The sequence below is a fragment of the Alligator mississippiensis genome, chromosome 10 (assembly GCF_030867095.1).
Source record: "Alligator mississippiensis isolate rAllMis1 chromosome 10, rAllMis1, whole genome shotgun sequence".
Lineage (NCBI taxonomy): Eukaryota > Metazoa > Chordata > Crocodylia > Alligatoridae > Alligator > Alligator mississippiensis.
The window spans coordinates 15,907,971-15,935,263 of NC_081833.1; the positions used below are offsets into that span (position 1 = coordinate 15,907,971).

Sequence of the window (27,293 nt, forward strand, 5' to 3'; positions counted from 1 at the left end):
AAGTAGCCTTTAAAGTTTGTTAAAAATCCTATACTATACAATTGTTGTTGATCCTGTTTTGCTTTTATGCAACACAATTTTGATTTTTTTTGTCCCTTAAAATTATCTGTCCAGCTCCATATAAAACTGTTTTAACATTTAAAGGCAAATAAAGCTGCTGCACTGAAAAAATATGAAGAGTTGATATTTTGCCAAACAAAATATTTTCCCTTTTTTAATATGCCATGACTGTTACTTCAAATCCAAGTCCTTGTTCAAAAGCTTCTTGCACATAAATATTTTTCACTATTAAAAACTTTTTGCCAGAAAAGCATTAAATAATATGTTTCAAGTATGGGAATGCTTTCTACTTCTTCACAAACCAGGAATATGTATTTATATTAAAAGCAAAGCATAATCAAGAAATCAAATTACACCATCAGTCATCAAGAATTAAATTATTAGACAACATTATTTGGAAGCAGGATTTTTTTTTGAGATCAAGATAGTTCCTGTTAGCAAGGGAAAGAGGTCAAACAGAAAAGCAAATGTAGCTTAGAACCCATGATCTTCATACATTGTGCAAGAAAATCAAATATTTGCTTCTGCACCCATAATGTAACCATTAACTCTTGCTACAGTTTCGGACACTATTTATTCTTCACAATTTGAAGGTGACTTTGGTTAAGAAAAAATGCAGTTTCCATCGACTATTCAGAGCAAATGTGTTTTATCAATAAATATGTGAAACAGTAAAAGTTTCAAAGCCCATGGCAGGATGTCTCCAGTGAAACTGGTTATATTTAAGAGCTTGATCTTGCCCCTATTGAAGTCAATGGCAAAATTCCAATAGACTTTGGTGGGAGATGAAAAACCGCAACTGGAAATTACAGGTCTCAAACAGGACTGCAGTGGTCTCATTTAAAGCTGCTTGGTTTTTGAGCCAGACTTTTCATGGTAGCAGCACCCATGTCAGCAGGAATCCAACATATTTATGGAAACATTACAGTAATCTAAGGATTCAGCCTTTGCAGTTGCCAAGGAATTCAGCAGGAGGTTACATCTGAGCCTTAGAAGACAGACTTTAAAGACAAGCTTTAGACATGTCTTTAAAAGTCTCAGCAAGTTGTCTGTGAAACCAGGACAATTATGAAGTGTCATTGTACTTGTTAGCTGGGCTACAACAACAGACAAGAACTACTAGGCAGTAGGCACCCCGCCAACATCCTGCAAGAATTTGACACATTCTTCTTTTTTCCGCCCTCATTAGCTGCATGCAAATACATCTTCTGTGACAAATCTTTCTGCTACAGCAGGAAGGAAGTGACTGCTGCCATTTCTAGGATTCCAAAATAATAGTGTGCGTCTATTGGTTTCTCTGGGCTGAACTTTATAGAAGTCAGCTGCCCAACTTCCACTAACTTTCAAACCCAGCCTACACTATTAAATTTATGATTGGTGGGTACACAACCATGGATCAATTAAATCTCTGGCTGGACTAATTGTTAGGCTTGAAAAGTAATTCTGACCCCAAAAGGATTCCCAGTCCAAGATGGCAAGCTTTAGATGGGAAATGCTCCACTAAGCTAATTCAATTTAGACTTCTGAAGACCATTCTAAGCAAACATCAGTGATCTTGACATTTTCCTAAAATGCTTTTTAATCAAGAATACCATTCTTTGTCCACAGAAGACACGGAGTCTTTCCTCTCTCTTGCTTTTAAAAATCATCTGTGCTCTTTCCAGACTTTCTACTGTGCTGCCAAGCTAGAACTTTTTTCACTTATCTCCCATTAACTTTTGTTCTCCAGACCTCTCCCAAGGCACCATTCTCCCCACGCCTTCTGTTACATGCTGCTTACTATACCGTGCATGCCACGTGCTACTTGCATAATATCCCCTGTGGCGCTATTTACATCATCACAAACCTCTAGAATTGATGACTAACCACAGAACGCTGCCTCTGAATCACAAAAAACTAATTGCTTTGAGAGCTATGTCATTATCAAAGTGAGTGCCTATTAATTTTTCCTCCTTGCAGGAAACTCTGGTTTATACCATGTCTTTCACACTTACTTACTAGAACTATTTAGGATTCAAATCATTTGACTCAACAGCACTGATATATGATCTATTTGAGGAAATTATTCAGCCTGCAAATACTGCATTTGAATACTCACCACAGCAATAACAGGAATGAGCACTCCAAGATTCCCTGCACTACTGGAAGCCTGAAAAAGAAGAGAAGTTGTAAATGGTATGAAACCATCACTAACAAAATCATTTTAAATACTGTATACTAAAAAACTTACTTCTAGTGACAAACATAGCTACTGCACACAAATGGAAAGAAAGATATAGGGCAGGCTACACCCCTGAACCTGCAATTAGATCTGCATGGGCAGACTCCTTGGTGACCTGTGAAGTGCACAAATGAAATCAACAGGACTATGTGCAGGTACAGGATCTGTCTAACAAAATCCCATGAAACCAGCCCATGTGTATCCAGTAGCAGGATCAAGGTCTAGGACTCTAGAATATGCACCATTTACTCCCTCAGCTCCTTAAGTGGTTGAGCAGAGAGGCCTTCTTCCACAGACACAGTACCATATATTTTTGCAAGTAAATACATTATGCTTTAGCTCAGGAGAACAAGGCATCCAATGACGATCTCTATTTAGGAACATCTAGTAACCGAAAAGGTTTTATACCATAGTAAGTGCCCAAAGCCAACTGTCAAACCTCTCTCAGAAGGTCAATTTTTACTTCTGAACTGAAGCCAAGATCATGAATCCGTAATGGACAAAAAAAAAAAAAAAATCAGAAAACACTGCTCATCCCAATTGATTTCTGTTAAGCATTATTCAAATCAAAGCGTCTTTTTCCACATGTCTGGATTTATTTTTACATGATATACAAGATAATCATGGCCATTCCTGGGCTGGATATGCTGTTAAAGATTATAATGTATTCATAAGTCACCATAAAGAGCTTCTTGCTCCAAGATGAGCTTAATACAGAACAATCCAGTCACCACACATAAGCAAAGACCTTAGAAAGTGTACCTCCCATTCCCACACAGCCTCTGAGGTGGAGGGAGAATTAATTCTGTGCTTGTGAGGAAGGGCGGTGGAGAAATGGCGCTAGGATCAAGTTAATGGGTACGAGGAAAGGATAACAGCGTTTCACCAAACGAAGCAGATTACAAAGGAAGGACTGTTTGGCTCTAGAGCCATTACCAGATAACTCCTGCATGCGTTGTGCCAAAATCTTTCATGTAAAGACAATTTACAGGAATTGTCAATAATGGCTTTAGGCACAGGCATACATAGGATACATGTGAACACAGTGAATGGAAGCAAATTTTAATTTTAGAAGACAGAAACCAGTTTTTGCGGGGTTCAACAATCTGTTAAACAACCAGTTAATTCTGAAATTAAGCAAAAAGAACAAAAAGCAGAAGTGGTTTAGGCCTGCTGGAAAGCAAGGGCAAAAAAATGTTAAAGCCTGGTTAGAGGAAGGGAGGAGCTTCAGCAACACAGTTTGGACCCATGCATGCACAGGACCTATTTTAGTTTAAATTATTTGGAAGATATAAAATCAAGAATAGAAAGTCACTGTCTTGAAATGCCATATGCTTCATTTAAGGCAAATACAAGCCAGCCATACAAATGCTCTCTATGTAATACAGACCGTTTTTATGGCTGGTCTGCCATTTTACGGTACTTTAAATTGGATGCATGTGTAGCACCCTGGCCATTTACGCTACGATTTAACATTATAATTGTGGCATAAATGTAATGTGTAGAGGGGCCTAAAATAAACTGAATTCTTCTTGGGAAAGCTGACTCAGTATCTGTTATTAGGCACCCTTTTCCTTATGAAAAAGTAACCCAGCAGCTTTACTGACTTGGTCAGTGACATAAAAGGCATTTACTTGTTGCAAATGCACAGTTTATCTTCAGAGCAAACAGATCCCATTCATTTCAAAGTGGTTTGCCAAGAGAGTTCACCAGTCCCATAAAAGGATAAGAAAAGAACTTTGCACTATTAAAACACGGTATGTTCAGGAAGGGAGAAGGTTGTGTTGGGAGTTTAGGGACAGAAAACAACGTTATTACTCTACTGATAGCACAGCTTTAAGAAAAAATTTTAGCACCAAGTGTCACACTGAATGGAATATATACATATACACAAATCTGGGAAAAGAAATTCCATTTCTCAATCCTTTTCTTCTTCTTCTATTTAAAAGGAAAAATACAAAGCCATTCCATAACTGGGATATTCTTGGAGGGGCTGGAATGGCCATGTTTATGACAAACGGTGAAGAATTTGTTATTTTCCCACATGTAAAATTCTCAGTTTACTCAGCTCCTCGAGAACGAGGACTACATTCTATTGTCTGTTACTTCCCCTTTGGGTTTTCTTCTGCCACCAAGAGTAGAGGTGTTGCAACTGAATTCGTGGCCCAATCAATTTCTCAACGTGTAATGTATTTATATATATTCCCAAGGATATGAGGAGATAAAAGTACTCTTTGGTCCATATTTCATTCTCAGAGAAACATGTTAGCACTGTACCCTGAATATTTTAGTAAACAGCACCTAGCTGCCATATCAATCAATCATTAATATATCAGTAAGTGCCTGATCCTGAGTGCTGTCAGTTTAATTTTAGCGGGAGCTACTCATGCTCTGCAGCTCAAGATCAGCTTATAAAAGTGATCTAAGTTGTATTGACCTCACCTGTGGAAGTCTCTCCTGTAAATACTTGAAGTGGTTGTAAAACAATAAGGAAAGAAATCTTGTTATGGTAGGTTATTCAAACAAAAAATGAGATTTACAAAAATTATTTGAAAAACCTCTATGAAGATCTCTAAGAACTCCTGAAATTCAAAAACAAAAGCTTATAGATTTTGGTCAACCATCGGACTGACTTAAGTCCCACAACCCTTTCATATCATAACACTAATAATATCCATTATAACCCAATCATTTATATTCCCTGCATACCAAGAACTCACTGAAGAAAACTGAAGTTCTAGATCCATAAACACAGAACTGACACTGGATCTTGTGTTATGACTGGCTACAGGTGAACACAATGTCAAATAGATCAGCAAATAGCAGAACTAATCAAACAACTCTATGTTTTCTACTTATTATCAGGAAAAGTGAAGTGTTTCAAGGTGCAAAGCTGCCTGACTGGCCTTCAAGGAAGGGAATGTTGTAAAATATTGCAACTGGGAGAATCCCTTAACTTTCCACAGGACACACATTTGGACAACTGCATTTTGTGTACACATTTCCAAACAAAAATGACAAAGATGTTTTTAATAATTGGTAGACTACAGTATGGAGAAATTCAGGGATTGGGATATAGTAACATAGGAAAGAAACACAAATGAATGAAGGCTTAAGGCTTTTAGGACTTGGGAACAAAAGCAAAATGTGGTTCCAAGTGATAACACGGATGTAGAGTGCACAGAAGCCAAGGTTAACAACCTGTTTACGAATACATTTTAGAGGAAGGGAGGAATTGTGGGAAAGAATTTTGGGAGAGGAAAGGGAATACTTGTGCAGTAAATGTACAAAACCCTCCGAGGACACAACAACAAAAAACTGATATGAAGAAAATTTAATGAAAGAAGTTACAGCACAAGAAAAGGTTGAAGAATTACAAACAAGCAAACAGCCTGTATGAATAAAAGATAGGTTTCTACTATGCAAGTGTATCATCTACTGTTAAAATACTCAACAATTAGCTAAGGGGATCCATTCTCAGACCTTTATATTTAAAGATTAGTTTATATTTTACAGGCAGCTGACTGAAAATACTGGGAAGTTCTTTATAGATAGAGTTACTGAGACTTACTTAAGGGGCAACTTTAAACTGATTTAAATAAACCATGCTCCCCTCCCCCCGCAAAAAAAATCAGTGCAGGCAGTCCAACTGCAGTTTACTGCAGGCTTGTTTCAGTTTTGCAAACATCAATTAGGTTAAACTTAAACCTGTTCCTAAATAAGCCACTCTTGTATGGGAAGAGAAGCTCCTCACAGGGCTCTGTAGTAGTTTAACAAAAGCAGTGTTAGTTTCTGTGTTGATCTCTACATGCAATAGATCTTATTTGGAAGCTGAAGAGCCATGATCAAACATCAGTATTAGCTTCTTATTTCAGTGAGCTGTAAAGGATTATTGTAAACCACTGGGAAGGAACGTGGTAAGTCCAAAAGCAAAGCAAGCCAACTACAATCCTCCACCCTGCTTCTGTCAGTTACCTTGCCCAATTCTCCAGTATTCTCTCACTTTTCTGTGCATCACCTTGTGCTTCCACAAACTTAAGATCAGCAGGGATTCAGATTTTCCATTGTACATGGAAAAATGTGGTAAAACCCAGATTTTCTCTTTTTAAAGAGAAAAACCATGGGAAATGGCAGGGGACACCATGCATGTGCATGCATACATATACACACGGCTATCAGGCAGCATGAGAGCAGCTCCCTGCAGGTAAATTGGGGGAGAGGTAGGGGAGAAAGAGGATTGAGGCTGCCATAGGGAAGGAGGAAGGAAGGGAGAGGAGGGAGGGAGACAGGGCTGGGGCTGCTGCCCAGCTCAAACAGTGTTTGGGGCTTGGGGCCCAGGACCATGTGTGGCTGCAAGGTCCAGGAGGGGAGAGAGATGGAGAAGCAGCTGGCTCATCCAGAGCGGCAGCAGGGGGGCTGGCTCCCCGCTACTGCATGCACTACCAGGGGGAATGAGGGCACATGCCTGAGATGTGCACAGGTCAGGGACAGATGTGGGCTGCCCACTGCGGGCTCAGGGCTCCCTGCCCTGCTGCCATGCCCCCAGGGCCTCCACGGCCTAGCAGGCAGGACTTGGCATAGCAGGGCAGAGTGGGGAGGCTCAGTGCTGCTACCAGGAGCTCCACACTGCCATGGTGAGGTGCCTCCTGCCTGTCCAGCAGCAGCAGGGAGCACAACTCTGCACTGCCACCCCTGCAGCTGCCGGGTGGGCAGGGGACACCTTACCATGGCAGTGAGAGAATCCCAGTAACATCACTGAGCTTCTCTGCCCTGCTGTGCCAGGTCCCACCTGGTGGGCCACAGAAGTCCCCGGGGTTAGGGCATTAGGGTGAGGTGCCTTGAGCCCAGAGCCACCAGCCTGCATTGCCCACCCCCACAGGCTCTGCTCAAGCAGTGTGGCTTTTGGGGAGGGGGAGCCAGGCTCCACACTCTGGTCCACTGCAGCAGCTGCTGCCTCCCACAGGTGGCAGCCAGGGCTTGGGAGCTGCTGGGGGATACAGGGGGCCTGCTGACCTGGGTCCCTGGCCCCATATCCAGGGCAGCTGGGGACTCCTTCTGGCAGGGCTGTGGGTGGGGAGTGAGGAGCAACAGCAGGGCTGCAGGGGCAATGGCATGGGCAGGGCACCAGTATATCAGAGCTGCTCAACACCACAAAGCCAGGGGCGTGGGGGACAGCTGAAGCTGGACCTGCATCCTGGTGAGCAAAATGGGTAGAGGGAGTTCTGGTTTTCCAGAGCTCACTGGCTAAGTTCACAGATGACATCAAGTCATGGGGAAGCGTGGTCATGCTTAAAAATAAGCTGCAGATACAGGTGGACTTAGACAGGCTGGCAATTTGGATGGATCGGAACAGATAAAAGTTCAACATTGAGAAGCGTAAAGTTCTCCATCTGGGAACGAACAACCCCCAACATACCTACAGGCTTGATGCCAAACTGACTAGCACCACGACTGAAAGGGACCTAGTGGTAATAATAGACCATGGTATGAACACACGTCATCAGTGCAATGCTGCAGCCAGCAGGGCAAATAATACTTTGGCATGCATCAATCAATGCATCTCAAGCAAAACCAAGGAAGAGATTCTTCCACTTTACTCAGCATTGGTGAGTTTGCAGCTGGAGTACTGCATCCAGTTCTGCATGCCGCACTTCAACAAGGACATGAAAAAGCTTGAGAGAGTCCAGAGAAGAGCCACCCATATGATCAGAGACTTGCAAGGCAAGCTATATGAGGGAAGGCTGAGGGACTTGGGTCTAGTCAGCCTAAAAAAGGTAAGGCTGAGAAGGGACTTGGTAGCAGCTTACTGCTATATCAGGGGACTACATCAAGGGCTTGGTGAACAACTGTTCACCAGGGCACCCTTGGGGAAAACCAGGAGTAATGGCCACAAACTCCTGGAAAACCGTTTCAGGCTTAACACTAGGAAAACTTCTTCACAGTTATGGTGTCCAGACTGTGGAATAAACTCCCTCTAGAGGTGGTGCAATCACCTACCCTGGAAATCTTCAAGAGGAGACTGGATAATCACCTCGCTGGGGTCACCTGACCCCAGCTGTCTTTCCTGCCTCGTGCAGGGGGGCTGGACCCGATGATCTTGTGAGGTCCCTTCCAGACCCTAACAAACTATGAATCTATGATAAAAAAAATCCAAAAATCAAATGCCAAAAATTATAGGCATGTAGAATGTATTTTATTATACTGATGGAGGCACTGGTAGGCTTCCAAATTGCTTTAAACTTGTAAATATATCAATAAAACATTGTGTTCAACTGATACCTATGTATATATAGTGGTATTTCATTTTAATCACAGAAAAACATGGATTTTGGGGTTTTTACCAGAGATTTGGTGATTTTTATAAGAGAAGTTGTGATTTTTAAATCAGAGAAAACCAGGATCCCTGCTAATCAGAAATGCCAATTTGCTTTCTTTATGATATGAGCAGAAAGGACAGCATACTGGCAAGGATCTCAAAGCTGCAGAATAACTGCACCAATTTCCAGAAATCATCATATATGGCATCTCTAAGGACTGTGTTATGGAGTGCTGAAATGCACACACTATACCCCAAAAGGACTTAAATGTATCCGACTTTAGTGTGGTGTTGGCCAGATGCCCAGGTCTTGGGTAGGTTACAGGCGCACACCCCAGGCTGCATTATCGTTAAACACATTAAATCCTTCCAAGGTAGCGTACGAGGAACAGGCACGCCATACTTCACTGCAACACTGCCTAAAGCAATCCCTGGACAGCGCAGACATGTCCATGAAGATGGAGAATCCATACAGACAGCATTTGTATGGTATATTAGAGCTGCACAACTCTGCTGCGTAGCTCTCCAGCCAATAATATATGAGACTGTTGTGAAAGCTAATCAAAGTGTAATCTAACACTCCGAATACTTGCTTAGTCATCTGCACAGATCTGACTACAGTTGTCATTTGCACCAGGCTGTTTATTCTACACTATCTATTATAAGCTTAATTGTATAGGTCTGCATTGACTCAGATCTTGGGGGGGGGGGGGGGGGCGACGACACCATGTCCATGTCCACCACACCAATAATTTAGAAAAAATTAAACAGGTGGGGCTGCTCAGATGAGAACCAGAGGCTCATAATATTTTACTATCACTTAGGAAGCAGTAATAGCAAGGTTACAGAAGTCAGAATTCTTGGCTTTGGTAGCCAGTTCTGTCACTGGCCTCTAGCATACACTTGACCATTCACTGAAGATCTACCAGGCCTCAGTTTGCTCATTTAAAAAACAAACATGGGCACATGACTACTAGCCCAGTTCACAGATATTGTACAAACCTTTCCCAATGTTTGAAAGGTAATAAAAATCTATACTAATATTGTATTACATGCACCAGAATACATATGTGTTTCAAGTTTCACAGTTAAATACTTAAGCAAATGAGAAAGAGTACAAACAATTTGCTTCATGGGAGATAAAAATAATTACGTTATAGAAATAATTAGCCATCTCAAAGTCAAGAGGTACTGAATTATGACCAACAGAAACCTTATTCCACTCTTTACCTTCAGTGCTGGTCCTTTTTCACTTGCTCTCTCACTGGCTCTCTTTCCTTCTAGCCCAAGCTGTACAAACAGTTCCAGCAAATTCATTAGTAATTCATCCACAAGGTGTTCTCCTTGAATGTTAGCAGCTATGTTAGCCAGGGCATTTATGACAGCTAAGGAGCAGTGTCTGACAAGGAAGAAAGAGAAATTAGAAACAACTTACTCCTTGATGAAAAAGGTTTATTTTTCTTTTTTAGCATTATCTCAGTAACTCCAATCAGCCATCCTTCAATATAATGCTGCTGTTGGCAGCTATATTTTGTGAATAAAGAACTGATGAGAGTATCATCATTCAGTGCCAAATTCTAGCATTTTTGGGCTAATGCAGCCTTTTTTGCCACCATGAAGTAGTAATAGCCAATTACCTCTCACCAGATAAATAAGGATACCAGTAACATGTTCTTTACAACATGGGGCAAAACAAAAGATTAAACAAAATATAAAGTATGCTGGTAAAATTGTAAATTTATGACATTTCACAAAAAAGGGAGACATCAAAATGGCCACAAATTTTAAGGTGACAATTATAAATGTTACCTGTATCCATGATCCTTGTGATCCTTAGTAGCGGAGTAAACAACTGAACTTGCTTTAACACTGATTTGCTGGAAGAGATTCCAGACCTCCTGGTAAATATATTGCTGTAAGAAAACAAAAACTAAGTAGAGTCCACTGAATTCCTATTAAAAGAATGGATTTGTAAAAATTAAAATTCTGTGTAATCAAATGAAACCTTCAACAGAAATAGGATGAAGATCTTAACTGGACATCTAATTATAGCTGACCTAACAGCTTCTGTTTCAGGTAAAGCAGAAGTTCAGAATAAAAGAACTTAGGCCATCATGAGTTGCTCATATCTGTGCATAAAACTTAGAGTCACCAGGCTGAACTTCTCTAGCCTAAATCTTTGCCTGCTAGGAATTTTTTTATGCTCTTGAATCCTATTGATTTTCAGTGCAAGCCTAAAATGAGACTTGGACCTTGCACCACCTAAATATCCTTTAAAATTTGATCCAAGTGACTTGGAAGCCTAAATCCTGTTTTCAAGGAGGATTTGGACTCTTAAATCACAGTTAAAAAGAGGACTCAGGCTCTTGAGTACCCTAGTTGTTAAAAACAAACAAACCCAACTTTCTATTTCCTTTGCTATAATATTTTCTAGAATACCTATGGAAATAAGGACTAATGGCTTTTCACATTATCACTGATATCAGAAAAAATGCTAAATGGAAACAAAATGACTGTACGAGCCTGTGAATGTTGAAGACAAGATAAATGCTGCATTACAGAGATGCTTCTAAGAGCTCAAACAAGGTAACAGCATCCCCTTAACTGAAGGAAATAATTAGACCAGGCCATCTAACTAGTGGCCCACAAAAGGTTAAGTTGCAGCACCTGGGCTCCCACCCAGCTGCCACTCCCCTTATCACTCCAACTGCAACAGCAGCTGGAGCCTCTGGGCTCCCTCTCCCTTCTCCAGCTTCCTGCCCCTGACCCAGTGGGCACACACAGGAAGCAAGAATGAGGTCAGGGCTGAGGAGAGGGGAAATATGGTACTTGTGCAGTGTGCAACCTATGTGATATGCAATCCCTGTTGGTGCAGCCAGGGGAGCATGCAACCTCGAGCTGCTTATAAGCTGGACAGCCCTGAATTGGACAACTACAATTGAGAGCTGTCCCTGGGCCAATTTCTTCTCTCAGCCAGCTCCTCTCTCCTTACATTTCCTGTGATAACCAGGCAGCCCAGCTGGTCAATGATGAGCACATCAAGTGGTGACGGCGGCTGGCAGAATTTCTGTTGTAGGATCTGTAGGATCGGCTCCATCACTTTTGGAGTGTCCCTAAGGGCCACAGCAATGTGGCCCAGAGCACGAATCGTGTGGTCAGGAATCAAGTGGGCTTCCCTAAAAAAAAAACAAACAACCCCCGCCCCACATAAATATCTAGAAACAGTTCTACATTTACCATTTGAGCTGGAATTCTTATGGGAAAACAATTTACACTGGTCCATCTGGTCAAATGAAAGAGTATTTTAGCCTCTTATTGATCCAAACCTTCCCACACCAGATAATTAAAAGGAGACTTAATACAGTATAGGAATAAAAATTGTTGTTTTCATAGAACACTGATCTGCAAGTCATTAATTATAGTAGAATCAGTAGAAATAGATAAGAAGTCTGGCAACCTTCCAGAACCACAAGAGGCAGGCAACTACAGCTAGATCTTCTCCCTCAAGAAGAGAGGGAGCTCATACTCCATGAGTAGCAATCAAATGTGCCAGACATGGGTGTGTGGAACAGACTGCAGTCCTACCAAGACCTCGCACAATTTCATTTCACCTGGGATTTCAGATAAATCTTTAATACTTGATAGAGACATTCAAACAGTATTTTATCATCTGTTGATGTGCACAAGCCCCTCTGTTTGAAAATAAGAACCCATCAGAGCTAAGCTCATTGTGCTAAGTGAGCTTTAAGTTAATTAAACAATATAGGGGAAAAAAGAATGGATAAGAGGCCTAAACTACTTACTTGTCACTCTCCTGAGAGATATACAGACGGTTAGACAAACTGGCTAGGAAGGCCTCAACAATCACTGGGTCTATGGTCAGACCAGCTTTCAAGCACCTGCAGAACAGCAACATGGGTGAATAGGAAAGAAGGTAAGGAGTCTTATGAACACCCAGTGGGGCTCAGGGGTGACAAAAGCATCTTTTAGAAAGCCTAATCCTGTTTTAGGTCCTACTCCTCCTGGAACACTCTCTCCATGCACCCAATCAGTCTGTAAGAAAAATCTAATGTGATAGAGGGCCAGGGGGAAAGGGGTGAGGAATAGGTACCTCTGCACTACCCCAAGGTTCACTGTCTATCAGTTCTGCAGGATGACGTAATATTCTAATCTGATGAAGCTGCAAAAAGCCAGCTGACTCATGGTGGCTACTAAATTAAGCATGCATGCATCCATCAAGCAGTCCAGTTGCTAGACAAATACCTTCCAGCTGTACAACAGCGTGCATGCAAAAGTTCACTTAATCAAAAAAAAGCCCCAAAACTTTGCATCCAACATCATCTCCTTTTAAATCTTCACACCGTTTGCCCCCTTCTCCGCACAGCACTCATCTTTAAATAGTAATTGTTAGTCACTGGGTGTTTTCAAGCACAATCCTTACCTGCAAATGTTGTCTATGGCAATGTCCCGAAGCTGTTCATACATGGAGGGCTGACTTTTCTTGCCATGCATTATATTGAAAGTAGACTCTGAATGCTCATTTGTTACACTGATTTTGATGTCATTGCCACCTACTAAGAACAGAGATAGAGTATAGAAGACAATGTATTTTGCTATATCTTTCCTTGAGATGTGAACACATAGGCAGATCAATACCTGGCAACTGAATGCAGAACAGACCAAGATGCAGATGACAGGGTTATACTGAAGAACTTTAAAGCTGTACAAACTGTGACTATCCTAAGCTTGTACTGCATTTCATTACTTTTCACTTTCAGAGATCTCCAGCTTTTTCATTTTATTAGCTTTCTTTTTTAATACTGCAACAGCTACAATTTTCAAAAACCCAGATACTCAAAACTTGATACCAGGATTTCTGAAATCTGATGGGAATCATGGGTGAGCTAGTTATTAAACTAATTCTACGCTTCCTTGATGGTCAAACACTAATTTTTTCCAAACTCATCTTAATTGAAAATCTGAAGTTGTCAGGAAAGATTTTTTTTTTTTTTTTTTACATTGGATTAGCAAGATAACACTACTTAGAGATAATCGAATTCCACAGGGAAAGACGGGAATCTGGCAAGAAAATGTAGAAAATGGAGGAGTTCTGGAGAAAGATCTGCAGAATCAGATTCTAAACACCACCTGCTAGCTCAAGACAATGAGGAGAAATTTATATCCAAGTGCAACCGTACTATGAAAAAGTGACTGCAAAAATATTAGCATCCTAATTCAAGAAATCTGCTTTTTATGCATGTCCAGAGATGCATCTGCTTATTTCTGTTTCACAGTTAAGTTTGAATTGCCTTATAATTCTGTTAGCTATTATTGGGGGGGTTTTTTGTTTTGTTTTTTTTTAAAGCCAAGACTGGGCAAAATAGGTCTTATCACTATTTTGGCATAATCAACAATAGTGCTTATTAGGGGTGTGCGAAGTGGGCCTGATTTGATTCAGATTCGGCACGAATCAGGGACAGTGATTCGATTTGTCGATTCAGATCACTATCCCCGATTCGATTCGGCCGAATCTGAATCTGAAGATTCAATGCTGATTCGGAGAATCAGCATTGAATCATATGCTCAGAGGCGAACCTGGAAGTAGGCTGGAAGTACTTCCGGGCCTGCTGAGGAAGGAACCCCATCATGTCCCCCTGGCTCGGCAATCGGCTGCAGGGGGACCCCAAGTGCCTCCCCCAAGACCCAGTAGACACCAGTCACCGAGCTGGGGGAAGTATAGGGGGGCCCCCAGTGAGCTCCCCTGAGTGGACTGGAAGCACTTCTGGTCCACTTTCGGGTCTGCTGCTGAGCGCGCTAGGGAGCCCCGCACACTGCTGTGGGACACTCCACGCGCCCCAGCATTGCAGCATTCACGAGCTGCCTGCTACCTAGAGGTAAGTAGAAAAAACATTTAAAGCTGTGTCTATGTCCAAATCTCTGAATCAATTTGGAGGGTTCCGATTTGATTCAGAGAGATTAAAGGGTCCTCTGAGTCGATTCAGATTTGGAGATTCGGCCACCAAATCAGGCTGAATAGAATCAGGGACCAAAGCTTCGCACGGCCTTAGTGCTCATTAAGTTCCTATTTACATACATTTGGGCAGTTAAGAAGTATGGGTGTGAGCAAAGGTCTAGAAGACCATGCATTGCGCATCTGTTACCGGTGACAATATGCAAGATGCTAAAGTTCTGCTCAGTTCTCAGAACTTGAGCTGAATACATACAATATTGGGTCTCTGAGTGAATAAACAGATTCCCACCTTAATGACTTTCTGGAGAATCAGTTTTCAGAATACAATAATTGCATTAAGTAGAGCAACACATCTCAGTAGCTCTAACACCTTATTGCTGTCATAACCCAATGATTTTTAGTGCCTCGGCACATTGGAATTTTCCCGCCACATGAAGCTTTCTTTGCACGGTGGATTTCTCAGCTACAGAGAGAAATCCCCGGTGCAAAAGAGTTCCCACCACACATATGCAAATTCGTACCCCATTATTGGCTGATTCTAAATTATTCCTACGTGGCGGCTAGCAATTGGCTCGTTAGCCGTACAAAAGGTTAGAGCAGTTTCCGCCCAAGTTGGAGGACTCCACAACCATCTCGTGGGGAACTCTGAGCGCCTAGCAAACTCTGCGTGTGTCTTGAAGGAGGACAGAGAGGCCTGATCAGCTCTTAGCCACTCCCCATCGTAGTGTGAATTTGACGTATCACCCACGTGAAGCGCTCGTGGAGTCGTATATCAATGACTCATCTCGGTTCGGTGCGGTTCGGAAGAGATCTCATTTGTGTTTGTTTGTGTGCAACTGCAACTCAAGCAAGTTTCCTTCCTGCACTGTGACCATCGGCAGTGTAAGTAAAGCTTTCTTTATAAAACCAATATGCTTCTGTGCCTAACTCTACTCCGTCGTTGAAAAACCCCACCTGACGGTCCGGGCTACTGGCCATAGCCTCAGACCGACCCTCGGTCCCGACAATTGCCAAATTCATCCCTGGTGCAATTCCAATGAAGTAAAACAGAAGAACTAGATGATGGATTAGATTTCTCACAGTATGCATCAGATTGTGGTAACAATAAAGCACAATGACAGAGTCCCAATTTTTCATTTTTCCCTGACAAGACAGATTGCAACTCAGATAATATGGCTAAAGAAAAGCTCTGTTTTGCTCCACTTTGGTCACTATTGACAAAAATGGTTGCCCAAAAACTTTAGCTCTAGAACTTTTATTAATAGTGGCACTTTAAAAAAATAAAAAGGAACACAGATTTGTATTCAGAACTAGAGGAATTATGCAGAATTGGCTGGTAAGGTGGGGGCGGGGGGGAGGAGGAAGAAATCAACATTTGGCTTGTAATTGAAGACTGATATATGCAAGTCTCAGAGTAGAAATAAGAACAGAACCCTATATTATCAACTGCTTTTCATAAAACAAATGCAGCAACATCCTATATGCAAACAGGTTCAATTAAATATTTGGCGGTTAGGGAGTCAGGAACACTGGCTCTACCTGGCTATGCAGAGCAGCTTGCACAAAGAGTGTCCTTAAAAATACAACAAGGCAGGCTCACCCTTTTCCCATTAAATTATTTGCCTGATCATCATCATATCTTCCCAATCCACCAAAACCTTCCTAATTTCTTTCATGCATCTGTTGCACACTCTCCGACACACAGAACGAAAACAATCCATGTCAATTTGCTAGCAACTCATCCTGCACAAGGAATAGGATTTCCAGCCCCTCCTTGGTTGCAACAGTGTCTACTCTCCTTAGATCAAAGAGAAATGCTGGGTGAATATAATTTATTAACTTTCACTTAAACTAGGCACAAATGAGCTGAGAGTCTGAGCATAACTAAAAGTAATTGAAAAAAAAAAAAGACTTAAAATCCTAAAACATAACATAAAGCCATTTATAATAGCCTACTCAAAAATTATAGATTAAGTTATTATACCAACATGCACACTTGTTATGGATCTTCTATCAAACTTTGCTAGTTTCAGAAATGATAATTTTTTGCTGTTGTACGATTATCAGAGATCATGGTTTTCCCCTATTAAAAAATTGGGGATTTTTTTTAGTTAAAAAAAAGTAACCTCCAATTCATATTTTCTGAGATTTAAATATGGATTTGGGGTTACTTTTTTTTTTTTTTTTTAAACCAAAACTTCAAGATTTTTTTTTTTAAATCAGAGAAACCAGAATCTCAGTTGATCATATATAAAACACAAACTTTGACATATTGATGCCACTTTGCAGTTACTAGTAACCTCGCCGCAGATAAGAATTGTTAGCTCCTGGGTATATTTTTGCAATAACATGATAAGCATTCTCTCTCAGTCTTAAAATCCCTCTCAAAAACAAACACACCTTTTGATAGGTAGGGAAAAATGTTGCAGTAATAAAAGGAAGTTTAAGGGCAAATTAGTACTGTTTATGGTATATACCTGAATCAATACTACAGCTTTAATTTTACCTGTGTGATACTGGCTGTGGTACTTGTATAGTTTCACCAGAACTGGAGAAGGTATTACAAGGAAATCTCTCAAGGAGGGACAGACGGAATGAACCACAACAGGGAACCTCTCACACAAACGACCTAGACCCTAGAACAAAAATGTGGATACATTAAAACATCCCATTTGAAATATTCTCACTGCATGAACAGACCTATTTATTTCACCTATGCGCTTATCCCCTGCCCTTTTTTTGGTGCCTTCACAGGAGTGTGTCCAATACATTACATCAGTCTAATTCCAAAGAATTCAGATTATGGGATAAATACATTCAAATGCTAAGCAGCCACAAGAAACAATATCTTTGCTATCCCACTTTTGAGTGCAGAATAACAGATGTGACCTGATTTTGTTAATGAAGTAGGCAGGTGTCAAGAACTAGGCTGGGCACAGGACACTCATTTCTCCTTATTTTAAAATCTTTTTGTTCAGGACAGTTATCACACTGCTTATCCTGGAAAATAAACACACTGCCCACACACCAGATACAGCACAGGCAAGCACTGCCATGCTCACCTAAAGGTAATGGAGAAAGGGAAATTCAGTTTCTGGGAATGTTCTCACACTGCCCTCCACCCCAGCCTGCCAACAAAGGGGGATACAGGTTTCCCTCGCTTTATGCTGTACATGCGTTCCTGGAAAACGATGCATAACTTGAATTCGCATAAAGAGAACCCACTTTACAAAGTAATAAATAGGGATATGTTCAAAGACCTTGACTGTACTCATCCCCAGAACCATTCCTACCACTTTTACAAGACAATTTTGGTACTCGCCAACAGCAGACAGTACACACAAGCACAGGGTGGTGGTGAATATTACCATAATGGGGATGGCAACTACAGAAACCCGTGTCGCAGTCAATGAGCAAGGAGGAGCACAGATCCACACAGGAGACTATATTTTGGTGTGCATCACTCCCACAAGGCACTGCACAAAGCAGCTGACTGCAGGCTTCTACCACACTGACTGCATAAGAGTGAATTTACTGCACATAATGAATTTTTGGAATAAAAAGGATCATCGCATAAGAGCGAATTCATACATACAGAACCCACATAAAGTGAGGGAAACCTGTAATTAATGCCACTGGATATGCCTTTATAAAACACAACACTTTGCCCGCCTAAATTATTTCAGTCCAATTCAATTCTTTCCAAACCAACCACTCAAGTATCACTAGATCACCAGCAGGCAAAATACGGCCTGAGGGCCGCATCTGGCCCACCAGGTGATTTAAAGCCAGCCTGTGGGCAGATGTAATTCACTGTATCCGTCCCAGCCTTGGGCTGCCTGTGCACCGCCAGCTTCATCACACAGGACTCCCTACAGAGGCACAGGGCTCGGGCATGCGAGCCCCATACAATGGAGCCGAAGGTCCAGCCCCGAGGGCCTGCTGCTGCCACTGGCGGGCAGGGGCTGTACTCAAGGGGAGGAGGTGTTTGATGGGGTAAGAGTAAGACTTCATTTTGATTATGCAATCATCCCTATGTATATGACAGACACAAATCAGGACAAAACTATTTTTTGAAATAGAATTAAAATATGTTACTGCAGATGTTTGATTTTTAGTATATATATATTTTTTTCCCTTTGGTTCCAAGATGGTAAACCCCTTTGCCAAAAGGAGTACTTCTGGAGGCAAGGGGAAGGACTTCCAATGACAAAGGTCAGGAGTTAGGGAGCGGGGCTACCCTTGCAGCCCTGGACAGCTCACCAGAACTCATTAAGCGGCCCTCCAGCTGAAATAACTGCCCATCCCTGCACTAGATGGTTAAGACTTCATATGTCTTTTATAACTTTGTTTTTATCTTGTTCAAGGGCAAATCAGTTCCAAATTCAATTAGGCTAAGTCTAATAGTCAATTCCAAAATTCAACTGAGCCTGTCAAGTATGGTGGCTCTATCACCTGGTGTGCAAGTCTCCTCCCATCCAGACCCATTGGTCTGGGACTTCAAATAACCCCAAAGCCTCTGGGCCTGGGGCTTGCACATAGGATGCCTGCCTGGATTTGGGAAGTCAGATGCCTCCAGTCCAATCAACTGTCCAGTTCTACTCCAATTTTTACTGGTTTTAACAAATCTGAACCCAAGGTCTTCAGAAGTAAACAGCTTGTACAATAACCCCCCTGACTAAATTTCTCAGAAACAGCTCACACAAAGTAGGCTATGAGGACCACTAAGTCATTGATGTTTTACTTTCCTAGGCAAAAGACATTAACAAATAGTAACGTAACAACTGCCTCATCCATAACAACTGCCTCATCTCTTAAGTAAACTCATCTGTAAAGGTGCAAACAATTTTACTGACTGGTTGAAAAACTGAAATAAAAGTTTCTCATAAAAATGTTAAGGACAGACCTGCAAGCAGCAAATTAGCAGTGGCAAATGAGCAATAATGACTTTGCTAGAGGTCTTGGACTGCAGCTTTTCTGAGAGCTTGATGCACAGGTTTTCTGCACCTTAATTCCAAAAAATAAATAAATAAATAAAAAGGAAACAATTAATGCGCAATTAATTTAGTATCATGTGCTCACTGTAGACCCTAAGGCAGATGGAGAATCTGCTGGATTCACCTACTTCAGATAACAGTGATGTAAACGAATGTTTTTGCTTCCTATGTTGGCAGAAAAGATTTCAGTATCTGTATTAATATTTGTAATAAACAGTTCTTACAAAAATGGTTGAGATGATTATATCATTCAAAGTTAAATTCTGGGACATTTTATGTTTAAAATAGTCTACAAGTGTATTAAAAACATAAGAATATCCTCATTTTATAACAGGATAGCACTAAAATTAAGATTAAAATATAAAGGAAGGAGGAAAACAAATCCATCACAAATGCATGCAAATGATCTTTCATCAACTACTTGGAATGGAGAAAGAGTTGTACAAGACATTTCTGCAGGATAAAAAGACATCTTGCAAGTATAAAGATGTGTGTTTTTCACCTTGTTCATCTTTCACAGCCCACACCATGAGATCCACACAGGCAGCATTAGCTTGGCAACGCAGTTTCAGGGGGCTTAGTTCATTGTGTAATCGATCCACGTCATGGAGGATTTTCTGAAGTTCTGACTGGCTGCTGTTGAACTGTTCCAGCACAAAATCATGGATTTCCTTCACAAAGGAGTTCGGAAGATCTGAAAGAGTAGGAGGGCAAACTGTTTCCAGAAAGAGGAGGGCTGCTGTGTCCCAAAACACAGTTTACAAATGAAATCAATCCATTTGCATATTTAATGTAAATTAAATATTTCATACAAGTATCTTTACTGTAGTGTTAGAGCAGGAGGTGGAAGCATCTCCTGACAAAGAACACTAGTAAAGTAGACAGGTTGAATGCTGGTTGGCCCACTCCTCCCAGGACTTCATTATAATAAATTTGTTTTAGACTGAAGTATTCCAAAGCAAACTGCACAAGATACATGCAACATCCATAAAATGCAGCCAATCTTCAGCCACCTGAAGCAGAACATGCTATGCAAACACACTGTTTTAGGATACCCCACACCATATTACTTGAATTCATAAGGATCTAAGTTCCACACCTTTCATGTAATACAGTGTGTCTCTCAGCATTTTAAACTGGGCAACGTAAAGAGGGTCACTGAATGTTTTATAATAGACATCTGCATTAGGACTCATCTGTAAAGATAAAAAACAGTGGTAAGCTTCAAAAGGAATATATAAAATATATTTTCATATGAAATACTAAACAAATGAGACCTTTTCAGGTCAGGGAACTGCTATTTTCTCTCCTGGAGATGTAGTTGTGATAACTGGCATAATTTGCATTTCAATCATACACCACAGGAAGAGATTCATTTTCAGCTTTTACTGTTAATCAGAATGAAAACTATAACCACTGAATGTACTCAACAGGATTTAGCTAGCCTATTTAGACAAGACATCCTGGCAGGAAGTATTATCTGAATATGGCCACATTCAGAACAAGAGACACTAAATAGTCTTTGTTTGGAACAGCAGAAGCTGAAGTTCAAGTTGTTTCCCCTCGAAGACTACATGTAAAATACTACCGCACTAGGAGAAAGACTGTAGACAAGAACATGGGCCTTTCCAACTAATGAAAAAACTTGTCTGTTCAGCTCTGAAAACTCTGTTCAGAACAGTTCCATGCCTAAAACTTCTGAGAATCACTAGAGGAAATACTGACAGAGGATGCAAGATAAATGCAAAACAGTGGAAAGAATCAGAGGTCGAGACTTATTTTCTCTGCAAAAAAATAAAAAAAAATAAAAAAAACCCTCTATTGACAGAAATTGTCCACTGACTCTGAGAAGTGGAAACTTGTAGGAGGACATCTTTAAAAATACAGCACTATCAAGAACTTCCAAATCAGCAAGCAATGAAGAACAAACTAACACATTTGCTCAAAAGAATCTACTATATTTTTTTCTGGCTTAAGAAATAAGAAAAAAAAAAAAAAAAAAAAAAGAGGGATGCAATTTAATGCTCTTCACTTATGTTGTTATACCTTACCTGAAAACAAATCAAAGTTTAATAACCAGTTTCAGATTCCCTAAGCTATACTGTTTGGAGTGTTGAGGTTCTAGGGGAATATTTTTTTTAAACAAATATTAACATCATTAAAACATACCTCTGCAACTTCAGTTACAACTGCATCTAGGCTTTTGAGAAGTGTATCCCCAACAATCTGTTTTACCTATAAGGAAAATAGATGTTTGATATCATAGTTGGTGTTATCTTACTAGAAGTTTTCTTTTCCAGAATCACAGTTTTGCTTGGCTTAAGAAAGCATTGAATCATTTGGATAATAGCATCAGGCTACAATTAGGGCAGTGAAAAGTTAGGATGATCATAGAAATTACTGTATTTCCACTGCAATGATGCAACCAGGCCCAAGTCAGTAAAACAGGAAGTGGACAGAGCCACCAAGCTCTGCCATTAGACGTAATCCCAAGAGCAATACCCCAGCAGAAAATAATACTGTTCTCGCTGCAGGAAGAACACTTATTATTTCAACCAGGCACAAAAGACAAGCTACATCAGATCAACTGGCTTGGCAGACGCAGAGTAATGTGCTGGCAAAGCCCTCTTATTTCACAAATTACTAATACTTCCTAAGACTTTCTGGCAATATTAACTGAAACCTGGTAAGAATTATGCAGAAAAAAATATCTTCCTATTTACATGCCAAGTTTAACACTGTATGCACAACTAGTAGACTGCTTACAAAATTACATTACACACCTTCAAGATTTCATTACAACCTGCAAACTCACACAAAACCACAAATCTGTCTCTCACACAAGTCAGACCTGAATGCAGTCTTTAATGTGGCTCATACCGTACCATGTGGAGCAGCTGACGGAGCATTTCCAGTGGAATATTAAACTCCTTGTTGTTAATACCATTAAAAAGAGGAGACACAGAGAAGCTAGAGCTGATTGTAGATAAATAATAATCAGGATCCAATGCACTCCCATCAGGTAGGTATGAACCTGATTGGAAAAAAAAAAACAAAACAAACCACAACAATCATTCTGTTATACCTGGAAGGCTAAGGGACAAACCATAAGTACAGAAGATATTGTCATCTTAAATTTCTACACCTGTCCCAAGTCCCTCAGCCTCTCCCCAAGGCCTGGAGGGAAGAACGTATGAGAAGACACTGAGGGACTTGGGACTCTTCAGTCTGGAAAAGAGAAGGCTCAGGGGCACTTGGTAGCAGCCTACAATTATATAAGAGGGGTACATCAGGACCTGGGAGAACAACTGTTCACCAGAGCTCCCCAAGGGATAACAAGGTCTAACGGCCATAAACTTCAGGAAGGCCAATTTAGACTAGACATAAGAAAAAAGTTATTTACGGTGCGAGTGTCCAGGGTCTGGAACAGACTCCCCCCAGAGGTGGTGCGAGCACCTACTCCGAACTCTTTCAAAAAACCATATGGATGTATTCCTTGCTGGGGTCACTTGATCCCAGCTGACTTGCTGCCTATGGCAGGGTGCTGGACTGGATGATCTCACAAGGTCCCTTCCAGCCCCTAATGTCTATGAAACGTCCAAGGACTTGTTTCAGCTTTCACTGGAGCCAAATCAGGCCCCAAAACTATAGTAAAAAGAAAACAGAATCCTCTTCTTTGATATTCCCTCACCTTCCAGGAAAGAGAAAGAATTTTTGCATTCATTTTGTTAATGGTCTATAGTAGCACTTGTCAACTTCTGCAGTTAAATTTGCATTAGAAGACTCAGTGTGCACTCAGGTTTGGGATGATAAAAATGTAACAATACTGGCTAACATTCATGAGAAAGATCTTGCAAAATATCATTTTAAACAAAACCACATAACCTCTCACAGCTTAACAAAAGCCAATTTACACTTACAATTTGAAGGGCCAAGAGAAATCCAATTACAGTTTTCATTTCAGAATAGTTGATTAATCTAGCAGCTCATTAATCAAGCTGCTTTTGGCACTTCATTCCTCTTCTGGGATTACATGCTTGTGTCTTGTAACTACTCAGCTAGGTGCATTAATGCAGTGTTTCTCTTGTGATAAATGGACTCTCAAAATTGTACTATTTATTGATAAATCTGCTTTTTGGTCCCTTTGTCTAACACCTCAGCTTTGAAGAGAATAAAAACAATGAAAATCATCAATTCCCTTGCTTCAAGAAAAAATGATGTTCTCAAACATGAGAAAATAGAAAAAAAAAAACACTATCACATACTTGTTTGGGTACATTAATAGGGATAACTAAAGGTTTAGATGCCTCAGAAACACCTAATAGAAGCAAGTATTGAAAATAAAATACCTAACGAGCGGGAACATAGGCCTGCTACAGTTCCTATAATTCAGAATGCACATCTGTAACAGTGTACATCTATCCAACCCAAGCAACCATGCACGCCATCCAGCTATGCTCTATTTTTATTAACAGCATAGGAGAAGAATCCTCCTCCGCTTAGCAATTTTTAATTTTTTTTTTTTTAATTCAAAACATGAAACCTGGAGACTGTAGGTTAATGTAAAGAGGCACGTGGACTGGGAAGGTACAGAAAGGGATTAGATGCATTTGTACGGTACCCAACACTGTCGTGCCATATTTTTGGTTTGCTGTTAGGCAGTGTTGAAATAACCAGGAACAACAAAATAAGTGAACTGCACAGCATCCATGTAACTGGGCCAGTCCACCATGGATAAATCCTATTTTGTAACACATGACTGATTCTGAAGGAAGAGATCCCCAGAAATAACTAATGAAGACGAGACAAGCAATTAAATGAAGGAGACAAACTCAAGCTAGAACTGCCTAAACAAAGGGAAAACATCTTTCCATCCACGGCTGAAGAAACCCCAAGCATTAAAACTCTACAGGCCAGATCCAGACATGGAGGTACATGTGGTTTGTGGCACCACAAACCTCTCTACGGTGCCACAAACCGCAAGTGCTGCACATTAAACCATGCACGGTGCTGCAAATTTGCAGCGCTAGGGTAAATTTTGCTACCAAGATTTCCTGGTAGTAAAAAAACACCCAGAAGAAAAAAGTGGTGCACAGCATGCCCAAGTGGCAGCCACCAGGACAAACATGGAGATGGGGAAGCAAGCAGCTCATCTTTGCATGCTGTGAAGCCCCTGACCTGAGGCACCCTGAGCCCCAACCCCAGTTGCTCTCCGGCTGGCTGGGGCTCAGTGGTATCTCAAGATGGAGGAGCAGGCAGCCCTGGGCTGGCTGCTCTCATCTCCAAGTGTCTCATCATGGGGGCTGCACTGCAAAGCCCCTGTGCTGAGGCATACTGCACCCGTCAGCCATGGAGCAGCTGGCAAAGGTGCAGTGTGCTTTGAGACAGGGAAACAGCCAGCCCAGGGCTGCCTGCTCCCCAATCTCGAGGCACACTGCACCCCAGCCAGCTGGAGAGTGGCTAGCTGGGACGCTGGGTGCCTCAGCATGGGGGCTCTGCAGTGCAGAGATGGGGAGCAGGCAACGGTGAGTTGGCTGGCTCCCCCATCTCCACATGCAGCTCCCTGGCTGGCTGGGGCACAGGGTACCTCCATGGGGGGGGCTGCCTGCAAACTAGCCCTGCACTGAAGCACCCTGTGCCCCAGCCAGCTCTGCAATACATGGAGCAGCAGGACAACGCATCCTGCTGCAAAGTACACAGGCAGGGGCGTGTACTGTGGCACAAAGCTGTGCTGCTGCAAACGCAACCCCCTGCTCATGTGGACATGGCCATAAGTACCAGACAAAAGTAAAAACACCAATCATATGCCTATATGCCACACAGCAGTGTTGTGCAGCGATACCCGAGATAGCTCTTTATGCACTAGGTCAGATACTAGAAGCAGCACAGCTGTTACTGTGACACTGTTCAGAAGCCAGAGTTATTAGCCTGGATGCGGCATCATACTAGGGAAGCTATCCTGCTTCCAGTTGTGGAGCGCAGATGTGAAGTACTACGTCAGGGTATCTCTGCATGACACTTCATTGTGTCTGTGGACATCCTCCAAAAGACCCCAAACAGGTAAAGACATTACTCTCATTTCACACAAGCTGTGGAGTTTTGTTTTGTTTTTTTGGGGAGGGGGAGGGGAGGCGGGAGGAGGAGAGAGGTTAGCCTAATATCCCATTAGTATATCCCCAATCCCACCTACCCACAATCAGAGTTCTAGGCAATACAGTCTTTCATCATCTCCCTCGCATTACTTTCTTATTTTGGATTCTTCCATGGCTAGCCACTGTTTCAGCATGCGTTAGCAAGGATTACATAAGTGATAAACAACAAGTTTGTTCCAAATATAGTGGTTATTTGCACTGGGCTTATATAACCAGGCAGACATGATTCAATATTCCAATCCCCATCTGCAGTTTTAGTCAAAGGGTGCAGTAGGATATAACCCCTTGCACCTAATCTTCTAACCTGAGATAACTCAATCCTTTTGTATTAGCCACAGACAACTTAGTAGTCAACAAACAATTCTCTCTCAGAACATAGTCAAAAGACACTGATGCCAGAAACCACTGATGCTGGCAGTAAAAACTATCCAAGAATTTGTTAATCTTTTATTTATCAGAACGTTAGCCAGAGAATTACTACAAGCAGCCACAAAGGCAGAGAAGAGGGAAGGCAGGTTGGGTTTGTTAGCATCCCTGTGTATAAGGATGACCAGTCAATTGCACCATAAATGCAAACTTTACCTTCAAAGTAATGAATAGCAGATCCACCTGGGGAGCTGGGAGGAGGAATTCCACGTTCAGGACTAACCTGAAACACAAGACAACAGTCACTTTTTACTACTAAAGGCTCACAAGGCACACTCACACAACATGGGCTCAAACTTCTCTTCAATAAATATATTGAGAAAAACAAACATAGTTAAGATTACTATTTCCCAAAGAATACTAGTCACTCCAACCCCCACTAACATTAATAGGAATTCTGAGCGCTCAGGATCAGGTCTTCCCACTGCAAATCTCAACCAAAACAGGAAGATAATGGGAATAGTAGCAAGTGTCTTGGTTAAAGGATGCCTTGATTATTAGATCTGTGTGAAGTGGCTAGTATTTGCTCCAGATTCGGCTAATTTGGGGGACAGTGATTTGATTTGGCGATTTGAATCACTGTCCTGAATCGATTCGGCCAAATCCAAATTGGAGATTTGGCTGCTGCTGAATCAGCTGAATCTCCGAATCACACAGGCCCCATCCCCTGACCGCTTTCCCAGTCCTGGCAACAGTTGTCTCACCCGCCCCAGCTCCCGGGTCTTTGAAAAAAGAAAAAAAAAAAAAAGCTGACTGTGACTGGGTGCTGCCTGGTTGGGGCGATCCCCACTGCCCCCACTGTCCCATGCCGCATGGGGGGCTCTGCCATGAGCCCTCCCGCCCCCCGCCATGGGTGCCTCACCCACCCCAGCTCTGGCCCTTTAAGAAAAAAAAAAAAGCAACAAAACCCCTGAACTCACAGGCTCCTGCCTGGTGGGGGGGGGGGGGGGGGGGGGGGGGGGGGGAGGGGAGGCGATCCCTGCTGCCCAGCACTGCGTAGGGAGCTCTGCACGAGCCCCCAGAAGCCCTGAGGCCACTGTAGGAGCTGGTGAGTCTGGGGGTTTTTTGGTCTTTTTTCTTAAAGGGCCAGGTGGGGCAGCCACGGGGGGCTGAAGGAGCAAGCAGGGGATGGGGCCTGGCAGGGGTCCCC

The 27,293-nt window shown here is 41.8% G+C and overlaps 1 protein-coding gene across 2 annotated transcripts in view; it reads right to left on the reverse strand.

Moving 5' to 3' along the window:
- PI4KA (phosphatidylinositol 4-kinase alpha) overlaps positions 1-27,293 on the reverse strand; it is an 86,821-nt gene that overhangs the window by 47,733 nt on the left and 11,795 nt on the right. Inside the window, exons 7-19 of one of the 2 annotated variants that reach the window (XM_019499152.2) lie at positions 26,300-26,366; positions 22,451-22,599; positions 21,735-21,800; positions 20,665-20,761; positions 20,068-20,259; positions 19,475-19,575; positions 17,075-17,204; positions 13,039-13,168; positions 12,401-12,496; positions 11,590-11,773; positions 10,407-10,510; positions 9,828-9,996; positions 2,159-2,209 (exon numbers count right to left, since the gene is read on the reverse strand). In XM_019499152.2, coding sequence (XP_019354697.2) covers positions 2,159-2,209; positions 9,828-9,996; positions 10,407-10,510; positions 11,590-11,773; positions 12,401-12,496; positions 13,039-13,168; positions 17,075-17,204; positions 19,475-19,575; positions 20,068-20,259; positions 20,665-20,761; positions 21,735-21,800; positions 22,451-22,599; positions 26,300-26,366 — 1,536 coding nt within the window. Of the gene's footprint in view, positions 1-2,158; positions 2,210-9,827; positions 9,997-10,406; positions 10,511-11,589; positions 11,774-12,400; positions 12,497-13,038; positions 13,172-17,074; positions 17,205-19,474; positions 19,576-20,067; positions 20,260-20,664; positions 20,762-21,734; positions 21,801-22,450; positions 22,600-26,299; positions 26,367-27,293 lie in introns of both variants that reach the window. The other variant, XM_014598846.3, reaches the window with a different exon arrangement.